This window comes from Schistocerca piceifrons, chromosome 2 (assembly GCF_021461385.2).
Source record: "Schistocerca piceifrons isolate TAMUIC-IGC-003096 chromosome 2, iqSchPice1.1, whole genome shotgun sequence".
Lineage (NCBI taxonomy): Eukaryota > Metazoa > Arthropoda > Insecta > Orthoptera > Acrididae > Schistocerca > Schistocerca piceifrons.
In genome coordinates, this window is record NC_060139.1 from 339,425,490 (window position 1) to 339,437,783 (window position 12,294).

At 43.3% G+C, this 12,294-nt stretch overlaps 1 protein-coding gene and 1 non-coding gene across 6 annotated transcripts in view; one reads left to right on the plus strand and one right to left on the minus strand.

Annotated features, from left to right (window-relative positions):
- Positions 1–10,609, plus strand: part of LOC124775093 (atypical protein kinase C) — a 759,938-nt gene extending 749,329 nt beyond the window's left edge. For all 5 annotated transcript variants that reach the window (XM_047249906.1, XM_047249905.1, XM_047249907.1 and 2 more), the window contains one exon: positions 10,081–10,609. In XM_047249906.1, coding sequence (XP_047105862.1) covers positions 10,081–10,168 — 88 coding nt within the window. In that variant the 3' untranslated portion in view covers positions 10,169–10,609. The remainder of the gene's footprint in view (positions 1–10,080) is intronic.
- Trnas-cga lies at positions 9,006–9,080 on the minus strand. Its single transcript has one exon. It is a non-coding gene; the product is annotated as a tRNA-Ser (tRNA).
- Positions 10,610–12,294: the final 1,685 nt, after the last annotated feature.

Here is a 12,294-nt window from a genome sequence, read left to right on the forward strand (position 1 = left end):
CGCCACACACCGTTGGGTGGATTGGAGAGTATAAATGTAGAAGTAGATGTAGAAGCGAGGTTTCCGACTATCTTTCACGTGTGTTGCAGGCAATTTGTCCTTATGTTACGCTGTCGGAAACCAATGGTTCCACTCAGACATATAGTCGTGTCTGTAAACTCAAGACGGAGCAGCGCTTTAGGTGGGGGAAGTGGCCTTTCCCGGAAGAACGCTGCCACCGGCCTACAGGGGCACCCAAAATGTGTTGGGCATTACCTGTCTAGCGGTGTAGATCGGCGTGCAGTGATAAACGTCGATTCTGTTCGTGGGATCTTAGTTGCCAGTGGCAGCCAGTTAAATTTGTATACTTACTGATATACTTCGATATCCGGAAGTGAGGGATAATCGTCTATCATTGCAAGAAAATGTGCAGAATACGAGGAAGAGGAGGTATTTGCACGAGCGTTCGATCGTCTCTAATGTTATTACAGCGTGTATTAAAGAGGCGACCCAAAAAGAACTGTTGACTAATATTACCAGTCCCAATCAAAGGGCTCCAATTTATACAAACGTCAGCCTCGTCCAATTGGACGCATAAGGAACGAACGCGAAAATGAGCCGCATGGTTTAGTGAAATCGCCACGAAGGAAAACTAATAATCTTATGAGGAAACCGATCGTTGTAGGCAGTTTCAAAATCGCGTAACACCTTTGATACTTTTGGAACACAAAGTCTCCATCTGATTCTGAGACATATTGCTTTAAATGTAGGCGCAATAGCTATTCTGAACACTGCTGAAATTTTCTTCGAAACATGTACATCGATTCTGGGCTTCTAAGCAAAAAGCTTGACATACGAGGTGCGTTCACATATTAATTTTTATTTTTTTGGTAAGAACTTTATTTTTTAATCTACAGCAATGTTACCCTATTCAAAATATTCCCCATTACATACTATGCACTTGTGCCAGTGCTTTTTCCAATTCCCGAAATTCTTTAGGAACTGTTTCTTCCGGATAGTTTATAGGTCTCTTAACTGTGCATTTTTAATCTCGTCCATGCTTGTAAAACTGCTGTCCTTTAAGGCCTGCTTTTAAATGTTTATACCACTTGTATCCCCTTGGTTCACTCATAACAGCCTCACCAAAAGCAATATTTAACATCTCTAAAAATTTCGTTCCCTTTATTCCATTCCTATAACAAAATTTAATACAGATCTCTAATCTGTTTTTATACAAAACAAGAAATCCTTGATGCTACGAAAACACATGTAACCATTTTGACAGCTGACAACAGAGTCAACACCCAATATGCATAACATTGTACACATACTTTTGAGACATGTTTACAAAGACAGTGGCAAAGAAGTAGTGCAAATCCGACTAATACAACACACAAAATTATAAACTTCTGCTTACTTTTTAAACACTCTTCGTGTTGCAAGTCCTTCAAAGAAAACTTGTACCTTTTAGTAGAAACATAAAGTAAGAACAAGCCTTAAATTCTACAGATTGATTGCATTATATGAGGTTCGTTTTACCCATAGCAGTAGAGGAACATACAATACATTCACATGAACAGGCATTCGTGGGAATGTTTGTAGTATAATCCTGACTTCCGTTCTTATCTTAATATTATTTACTCTATAATGTTGTGTACTCTATAATGTTGTGTTTCGGAAGAAAATATCGTTTTTCGTATTCCTTATGGTCTTAATGCATTTGTCTAAAAATGACCGCAGCCGAGACGTATCTGTATACGGCGTCGCCACAGATTTAAAGCGCGCGCGGCGCAGGGCCGGTACTACGTTCTGAAACAGCCTGTAGAAGCGACTTGTGACGTAGTTGGGTTGGCAGAGTGGGGACTCGCTCGCTCTTCAGTTTACCGACAGACTATAGTCACCAAAGTCATGGGATAGCGATATGCACATATACAGGTGGTGGTAATATCGCGTACACAAGGTATAGAAGGGCAGAGCATAGGCGGAGTTGTCATTTGTACTCAGGTGATTCACGTGATTTCCTACTTGATTACGGGCGCACAACGGAAATGTACAGACTTTGGACGCGGAATAGTAGTTAGTTGCGTGGGATATTCCATTTCGGAAATCGTTAGGGAATTCAATATGCCGAGTTCCCAAGTGTCAAGAGTGTGCAGAAAGTACCTAATTTCAAGCATGTGGCACCACGAACTACACAGTCGCCAATGGCCTTCACTTAACGACCGAGAGCGGTGGCGTTTGAATAGAGTTGCCCGTGCTAATAGACAAGCAACCTTGCATGAAATAACCGCAGAAATCAATGTGGGACCTACGACGACAGGCAGTGCGGCGAAATTTGCCGTTAGTGGGCTATGGTGGCAGACGACCGCATTTCTAAGTTCGTGACCATATCTTTTGGACCCTAGACGACTGGAAAACCGTGCCGTGGTCGGATGAGACCCGATTTCATTTGGTAAGAGCTGATGGTAGTGTTCGAGTGTGACGCAGACCCCCGAAGCCATCGACCCAAACTGTCAACAAGGCACTGTGCAAGCTGGTGTTGGCTGCATAATGATGTGGGCTGCCTTTGCATGGAATGGACTGGATCCTCGGGTCCATGTGAACCGATCATTGACAGGAAATGGTTATGTTCCGCTACTTAGAACCATTCACAGCCATTTATGGACTTCAAGTTCCCAAGCAACGATGGAATTTTTACTAATTACAGTGCATCATGTCACTGGGTGACAGATGTTCGCGATTGGTCTGAAGAACGTACTGGACAATTCACGCAAATGATTTTGCCACCCAGATGGCCGGACATGAATCCCATCGACGTTTATGGGACATAATCGAGAGGTTACTTCGTGCACAAAATCCTGCACCGGCAACACTTTCGCAATTGTGGACGGCTGCAGAGGCAGTATAGCTCAATATTTCTGTACGAGACTTCCAGCGACTTGTTGAGTCTGTGCCACGTCGAGTGCCACATGCAAACTCCTCAAACCATGGTATGGTGCATATCGGAGGGTTCCCTGTACACTTACCAAGTCGTGGGAATGTTGATTGCAGTTTTCACTCGCTGCTCCAAATTGTTCGAGATAACTTCTGTGGGGTTAAGATCAAGGGGATCAGCGCTCCAGTCGAGGCTGTCTTCTTTAAAGATAGGACTGCCCGCAGCAAACTCGTCAACTAGACAAAAAGAAGGGGCCGCACTTTGTCAACAGAATGCTGAAAAATATTTACCGGTTCATGCTAACGTATCATAGACAAGTGGGCTCAAGTCACGGCAGGGAAAATAGCCGCAAAACATCACAGAACCACCTCTGGCCTGAACTGTACACTTCCCACACTGAGAGTTAATCGTCTCATTGGGCCATAGGTGCACTTGACGCTCCTCAGCATTTCAGAACAGGGAAAATTGCAACTCTTCGGACCACACTACACACCTACAGTCAGTTACTGTCGTGCAGATTAGTGCCAATGTGAGCAGTGACCTGTAAGGTGTTTATTATAGACAAACAAAGATAGAAATTCATTGTTCGTGTCACTGGATAGTGGAAGGTTCAAAGTTTCATGTTCGCAGAGACGCTATACCATACATTCAACATGAGCACCATGCTTTGCTCGAGAAACATCGAAACGATAGTCCATTTCATTCCTCACTCGAATCAACAGGTCCCTGTGTACTAAATCGACGGCTCCAACAGTTCGATTTCTCAGCTCTTGAGGAGTAGCTGCCATAAGTGGGACTAAGAATGCCTTGTATATACCCCCACATAAAAGAACCGCAAGGCGCGAGGCCTGGTGACCTGGGAGGCCAAAAAATAATGAACAAAATCTTGTTGTCCACTTCTTCCAAGCCAAAGCTGTGGGATGGTGGTGTTAAGATAACGCCACACCTCAAGGTGAAAGAGTCGGGATGACGTCGCACATAAAAATGAAATCACTGGAATTTTCGTGAAATCCAGGAAACAATGAGTTTTGCAGCATATCGAGGTATGACAATCCTGTCACAGTTTCCGCTACAAAAAAGAAAGGTCCATGAACTTTGTGAACAAAAAAGGCACAAAACACATTCAGTTTCGGTGAGTCTCTTTCGAGTTCGAAGATGACGCCAGGATTTTGTGACCCCAAATTCTTACACTGCATGTTGCACTTGAACAAAGACTTCTTTCCAGGTGTTCCCTAGGAAACGTGTTGAATTGGACGTGCATCATTCACTGACAGTGCCTGCCCGATTTGAAATCGGCTTCCATTGACAAGGCGGGACTCCCGTCTCAGGACCCTGTTCGTTAGGTACTACTTACGCCTACTGTTCTTGTGGTGTGTTACATGGCTGTGAGTGGTACGCCATTACATGCAGGCACGTGAGACCAACAAATGGGAATCTTAAATCACGGTGTGCTCATGCGCAAATACAAACACAACAGCCGCTTCTCTGCCTGCCTGACACGTCAATCTACCTTCAAAATGTTCAAATGTGTGTGAAATCTTATGGGACTTAACTGCTGAGGTCATCAGTTCCTAAGCTTACACACTACTTAACCTAAATTATGCTAAGGACAAAGACACACACCCATGCCCGAGGGAGGACTCGAACCTCCGCCGGGACCAGCCGCACAGCATTCTACCTCACCACTACCATTGCATATAAGCGATTGCCAAATACCATTTCGCTGACATGACTTAGGTCAGCAGTGGATAATTACTTGAGCATCTGATACGAGTTGTACATCATCGGCAGCGCTCCAAAGCGACTGGTAGCCCCTTAAGGCAGTTTTTCACAGCATTCTTCTCTTTGGCTTCAAAAACGTTTCATGTCCAGGAAACGTATCTACTTTGTGGTCGGTATCTTCCACAGTTTAATTCTTCGATTGACTCTTCAAGTCGTATATGACAAGTAGTGGATTTTCGAGTCGAGTTTCGACCTGTACTTTCTTAAAGTATTGGCTCGGCATTTCACACTGTCTCATTTTTGGTTCTTTACTGTATAACCGTAAATTACCTTCAGTTGATATTAGCTTTCTACATGTTTCACCTCCCGAGCTTTCTATTATCGAAAACTACCGCACACTCAACGAGAATGTGTATTGTCGAATTCATTTTAAACAACTACATCAGGCACATAAACAACGTAGTTTGATTGTTACCCACACTACACCGACAAAAGATACTGAGGAAACCATCCGACCTTTGATGAAAGCCAGATATCGAGCTACACAATGAGGATGCGTTATATGTCGTAGCTTCCTGGATTACTTTCCTCTTTTGTCCGATGAACCATTCACATTTTTGTGGAATAAGTATAATGTCTCATGAATAATAATAGTGGTTCTAGTGAAACAACCTATAAATCATAACTTATCTGACCATCTCATGTTCACTCATTCCTTACAGGTTCCTTTAAATGTTTCACAATTGTGACTTATTCTGCAGAGTGTTTAATAAAGGTGTAACTAAACTATATTGGATATTTTGCATATTGCATTAAATTTGCTTATGTGGTAGTCCACTAACTGTATTTTCTTCAGATGTTCATCACTTGTACGTCGTGCATTTCAGAACAATTTATCCACTTGAAGTTACACCAGGTCCAATTCTAAACGATTGCTATAAGAGAATGATACACTTGAAATTTGCGTAAAAAAATCACAGTACACTAAAATCATTCGTTCATTTTTAAATGTTTAGCTTGGTGTCATTTGTTTCATGAAGTTTCATGGCATCGGACTGACCCGTAATATTTCATAAACGTATCAATATATACCGGTAGAGACAGCGTAATACGATTAGATACTGGGGGAACTCTTTGTTAAATGCGTTATGTACTGATTTCGGGTGCCCTTCAAACGGAGAAGTATTGAGATTTTTCTGACTGACAAGAAGTCTCTCTCTCTCTCTCTCTCTCTCTCTCTCTCTCTCTCTCTCTCTCTTTGTGTGTGCTTCATGGGAACTCCGAAGTTTCTGATATAGCGCAGTTTCACTTGTTTTGTCACGTAAACGTAAGATAACAGGGTGGAACCCTAGCTGTACCAACTGTCGAACAGTCATGATCTTCACATTTAGTACATACCCCACCTTTCTTTGTGAGGCGATTCACGTCAGAATTGACTAATTCTGGTTTCGTTAAACATGCACATGATTTCAGAGTTCCTCTCGATTACCTTACGGGGAAATAAAATTTCACAGTAAAAAAATATTAGAGGTGTTTTAAGCAAATACAATTTCTGCACATATATCTGTGTATCTAATGCGAAGTGCCTCGACCGCTGGTGGTATGACAAAAACTTTGTGCTGGGGATTATAACCCGGGCGTCACCTCTTTATGGCCGTATCTGGCCGGCAGATGGTCGTTTATCATCCCACCACACTATGTTATTCTTACCGCGGGGAGAACGCTGCCAATTACCCCGACGAATCCGGCGCGGATTTTCGCCGGAAAAGCCCTCCGGGTGGTAATTTGTGGCGGCGTCGGCCCCGAGTTATTTAATAACGCCACCGCGCGCCCGGCACCGGCCCTTCATTAACCGCGGCGCGGTGTGCGTGCAACCCTTCAGAAACGCGTTCCGCGCGCTTTTACGGCTGAGTAGGAGCCAAGTCGCAAAAAAAAAAAAAATAAAAAAATATAAGGGGGAACAAAACCCACTCGGTGGCGTACCCGTTTTAATGCGGCCGTAAAACGCCGTCCACGTAAAGGGGGAGGGGGGAGGGACAAAGGCCCTAGCAGAACTTGCGCCGTCGCGAAGGAGCCGTGCGCCGGGGCCCGGTCTACCTTGAGAATAGCGGCGTCAGCTCCGTCGTAATGGCGCCCTTTGGGAACTTTTTATGCAGCGCGGGCCAGTTTTACCTGCGACGCGGCGTATAGGAGCGGCAGTGGCCTTCTGCGCTCGAACTGTTGGATTGATGGCCGAACTCAAGTACGTGCGTGAGCAATAAGCGATATTTTTTTCACGCCAGTCCTTCGCGTAAATGGTTTCATTTAAGCCGTGTTAAAGCAAGGTGAGCTTGCTTACTGCCCCTGTGAGCTGTAAGGATTCTTATTATCGTGACACACGTTTTTAACCTGGCAGGAAGTTTCATATCAGCGCACACTCCGCTGCAAAGTGAAAATTTCACTCTGGAAACGTCCCCGAAGCTGTGGCTAAGCCATGTCTCCGCAATATCCTTCCTTTCAGGAGTGCTAGTTCTGCAAGGTTCGCAGGAGAGCTTCTGTAAAGTTTGGAAGGTAAGAGTCGAGGTATTGGCAGAAGTGAAACTATGAGTCGTGCTTGGGTAGCTCAGTTGGTAGAACACTTGCGCGCGAAAGGCAAAGCTCCCGAGTTGGAGTCTCGGTCCGGCACACAGTTTTAATCTGACAGGCAGTTTCATATCAGCGCACACTCCGCTGCAGAGTGAAAATCTCATTCTGAGTCTGTTAACATTCACAAACTTATAAGACTCGATGACATGTTACAACATAGAATTAGACTAAAAACAACGATGCCGTAGTATGTCTGTGTCACGTTTAATGGTAATTCCATAAACGGCTGTTATCGGTGACACGAGTAACGTAATACGTAGCTTTGTGTTATTTACAGGCCAATTAAAGTCAGTCAACGTGGAGCAGACATGACGACTTATAAGATATGTGTAAATGAAAGAGTAGCTAGTCGACAACACATTTGCCATGCTACGTGTTTTTATTTGCTGTAATTATAAGTGAACCATTTGCACTTCACAAAACAAAAACAACTTAGTGTCCTGTGACTAGAATATGAGCGAAACACTGTTGGGATGGGTAATTTCATACAAATAACTGGGTATAATTATTTGTAAAGGTATTGACTGGAATGATCACATAGGCTCAGTTGTAGGTAAAGCAGGTTGCAGACTTCGGTTCATTCGTAGAATATCTGGGAAATGTAGTCAGTCTAGGAAGGTGACTACTTGCGAAGCACTCGTGCGACCCATCCTAGAATATTCCTCACGTGTGTGTTATTCGTACCAAATACGACTAACACGGAACATTCTGCCGATACAAACAAAGCAGCACGAAAGGTCACAGGTTTGCTCGACCCACGTGAATATGCCAGGAAGATGCTGCAAGACTGGCAGACTATTGAAGGTAGACGTAAATTATCCCGAGAAAGTCTACTTGCAAAGTTTCAAGAAGCAGCTATAAATGCTGGCTCTAGGAATGTACTACAACCCCTACCTATCGCTCCGGGAGATGTCACGAGAGTAAAATTAAACTAAGTACAGTGCGCACAGGTGCTTTTAAACAATCATTCTTCCCGCGCTCCCCACGGGATGGAATGGGAAGAACCCTAACAACTGGTAAAATGAGAAGCATCGTCTGTCGTGAAGTTTATAGCGGTTTGCAGAGAATGGATGTAGAGGCGTATGCACTTCACAACGGGAATGTACACAGCTAAGAGTGTATGGTGCAGCACATTTCCGCAAATGCCTAAGACTCTGTTGGTTATGAGGCCCGTCTATTCATTGAGCAACCAAAAGATATCCTCATGAACAATCAGATCTCAGAAGCCAGGGTATTTAGATTTGTTAGTCTTCTACTCTAACGTGCTATAAGCACACATTTTTATTTATGGATTCTTCTGTTACTACTTGGTAAACCAATTACATATTTAAGTTTGAATAATAAGTGCACTGTTTTTGTCCTCCTGATTTTTCGTTAATCTCGGACTAGTTTTTGGCTTGTTAGGCCATCTTCAGGAAACAACTGACTGATGTCTGAAAGGGACGCTAGTTCTTATGCCACCAAACATTATACATAAAGATACAACTCACTTGCGGAGTGTGTTGTGTATGAAACTTATTTCTTAACGTTAAAATTAAAATTTTCGTAATAGACGATGTTAAGCACAATAAATAATTCAGTTACACAATATTACAGGTCAAATTGTTATAATGCTAAATGTCATAAGGTCTTGATATTGGTTGAGAAATTGTTAAACTAAGCACTCTTTATGTTTCTAGAATGAAATTTTCACTCTACAGCGGAGTGTGCACTGATACGAAACTTCCTGGCAGATTAAAACTGTTTGCCGGACCGAGACTCGAACTCGGGACCTTTGCCTTTCGCGGGCAAGTGCTCTACCGACTGAGCTACCCAAGCACGACTCACACCCCGTCCTCACAGCTTTAATTCGGCCAGTACCTCGACTCTTACCTTCCAAACTTCACAGAAGTTCTCCTGCAAGGTTCGCAGGAGAGCTTCTGTGAAGTTTGGAAGGTAGGAGACGAGGTACTGGCAGAAGTAAAGCTGTGAGGACGGGGTGTGAGTCGTGCTTGGGTAGCTCAGTGGTAGAGCACTTTCCCGCGAAAGGCAAAGGTCCCGAGTTCGAGTCTCGGTCCGGCACACAGTTTTAATCTGCCAGGAAGTTTCAATCTTTATGTTGTTGAACATTATAAACTTTACTTTAGGCAATGGACAGTATTACACACGATAATTAAAATACACAATCTTACAGTATTACAGCTTATATGGTCATGATCCCATGACAGATAATCATTATCTCATGGAGGGTACAAAATACCGATGCAGGCTCGTCTCTCCTGCTTAAGATGTTCATGGCGGCAACACACCAAATACATTTGCACAAGCACGAAAGGAGGTTCAGCACAGCGGACATCGTTTTTGCTACCCTCCGTGAGATGTATAACAGTTATTTCCCCGCCGCGCGGAGTGGCCGCGCGGTTAGAGGCACTATGTCACTGACTGCGCGGCCACTCCCGTCGGAGGTTCGAGTCCTCCCTCGGGCATGGGTGTGTGTGTTGTTCTTAGCATAAGTTAGTTTGAGTAGTGTGTAATTCTAGGGATCGATGACCTCAGCAGTTTGGTCCCTTAGAAATTCACACACATTTTTAGTTATTTCCCGATATCCACATGATCATTTTGTATCACAGAGGAGGAGATAAAATTAGGCCTATAAATATAGCTTAATGCGTCATCATTATTACATGAATATATAGTGACAGCCGAGTTGCCGTCCCATTATTTGTCGGAAGATGGATGTAGGAAGATAAGACTTTATACGTCTTTTGTTTGTGCAGCGTAGTGGGCTGATGGAGGAACTTCCGATTTACTATTGTGTGTGTGTTTTTGTCGTGTTTCAGGCGGGTGATTGAGAAGATCGACCAGTCCGAGTTCGAGGGCTTCGAGTACGTGAACCCGCTGCTGATGTCGCTGGAGGACTGCGTGTGACGACGCGGGCGAGGAGTCCCGGCCCCCGGCGCGGGGGCGGCAGCGCGGCCGCGGGCGGCGGCGGGCCCGCTGCTTCTGTGCCTGCCGCTGCCGCTCTAGCGGCGCCACCGTCGCCGCGCGCCGCGTTATCTGGATCCCTGGCCCTCTTGTCCCCGTCTCGCCCGCCCCCGCCCCCACCCCCACCACTACACACTCTCACTGTCCCGTGTGCGCCGGAGGACTGCTCGACACTCGCACCCTAAAACTACTTTGCCGCCCGCGTGTTCTCTCTGCTTCTACGGCTCACGCATTCAGGCCTAATTTTTTCCTGCACAGTCACTCAGAAACAAACAAAAAAAAATCAATGGAGGCTAGCTCTGTCATAATGCTATTGTTATACTGTAAAAAAAAGAGAAGTGTGAAGCAAGAAAGGATGTTCTCGAAGAGAAGTGTATTTAAAAAGAGAGAGAAAGAGAGCGTTACGTATCAAGTAATTTAGATGTAAGAGTTATAAATTCTTCAACGACGGAGAAGCAGGTCTGTAGATTAAGATTTAAGTCGTAGATGGTTACTTAGATCATCGGACTCCAAGTATTGGAGGCTATGAAAAAAATGAAAACGTGACACTAAAGTGTGGCGCTTCATAGCGCACTGTATAAAAAGTTATATATACATATAAATATACATACCATTGTTGTATTTGATATCGTTTATTTTTGTGGAGTAAAACTCAGTATTTCCGAAGAGTCACTTGAAAGTATTAACGATGTTTTGGTGCAAAGTGGTCTTTCTCCTCCACTAATTCACGCAGGAGTCGAGACGGAAACTTCTTGTGTTCCGAACGGCGCGCGGTGCTCTTTCCGTTTTTGTGTGCTCTTTGTACAACAGTTTGGTCGTTCAGCTCTTGTAACGATACGTCGTGTAGTAGTCCGACAAAAAATACAAAAAAAAGTATCCGTTCCTTTGTACTAGAGGAACAAGTATTATTACCGTACATTCCACTCTTTTTGACGTATTTTACGCGTGAAAAAAATCACTTATTACAGGCAGCGTGGATGGAGAAAAGTTTCGCATTTTGAAAGTTTATGTAGCTTCGCTTGTGAATAACGTTTTTGCAGTATTTGACGAGTAAGAAAAAGAAATTGGGATTGCAATCCAGATAACAAAGCCGGGACGAGAAAACTTGCGACTAGTGTACTCCGGCCACACCGCCAGTATGTATACCTAAGTATAAACACGTAACGTTAATCTTCATAGTATATTCCAAACAATTTCAACAGCCTAGCTTCTCTGTAGTGTTTTCCTGGTCCTCTCATGCTGCGGTTAAATCTTTCTCGGAGATTTAATGTAGTTCAAAAAAATGAAGCGAGAAGTGATATTTTCTGTGAAAAGTTGATTTGAAACGATCCATACGGTCGACTTCTATACGATGTCTTGTCAACACTGTTTTTAATGAAGAAGATAATTTTGGCCTTGAGGAGGAAGTCAGCTTGTTGTTGTTTTTATTGTGTCGACTTGCTGCTTTGTTGACAGCAATTGTTTGCAGTGTGTAGACGGGTGATCCTTAACATTCCAGTATGTGCTTGGCTTTCGAGTTTTTAGTTTATTCTTAATGGATATTTGTACTTTAGAAAACTTTTTGTGTTTAAGTGCTTTACTTATTTTTATGTAATTAACTAAATGTAAAACAGACGTGAAGTTTGTTATTATGTATCTCATGCATATGTTTTGAAATAAAAATAGATCACCAACAATAAACTAGCCCTGATTACTTGTACTACAACTCTCGTTCACTTCTTTGTAATTATTCAACTTCCAGATATTGAAAGAACTTCCGTGACTTATATTGCAATCAGGGAAACAAAATGATGGACAGCTGGCCTGAAACCACAGTCTTCAGGGACACCAAAAATTCGTTTTAAAAACTTTTTTTGTTTTACCGTGTATATCTTCAAAAGACGTTTTTTTCCAGATTTTTCAAAAGTATCCCTGACATAGTCATGATCATCATAAGTTTACCCGAGATGGTGCAAATTTAGAAAGCATGTATGATCATGGACAGGTTATGTCAATGTACGATTTTCACGAATGTAAATACACTTTGTTTGATCCTGATATTTTGGGATTCTGCTTCATGACAGTTCTCT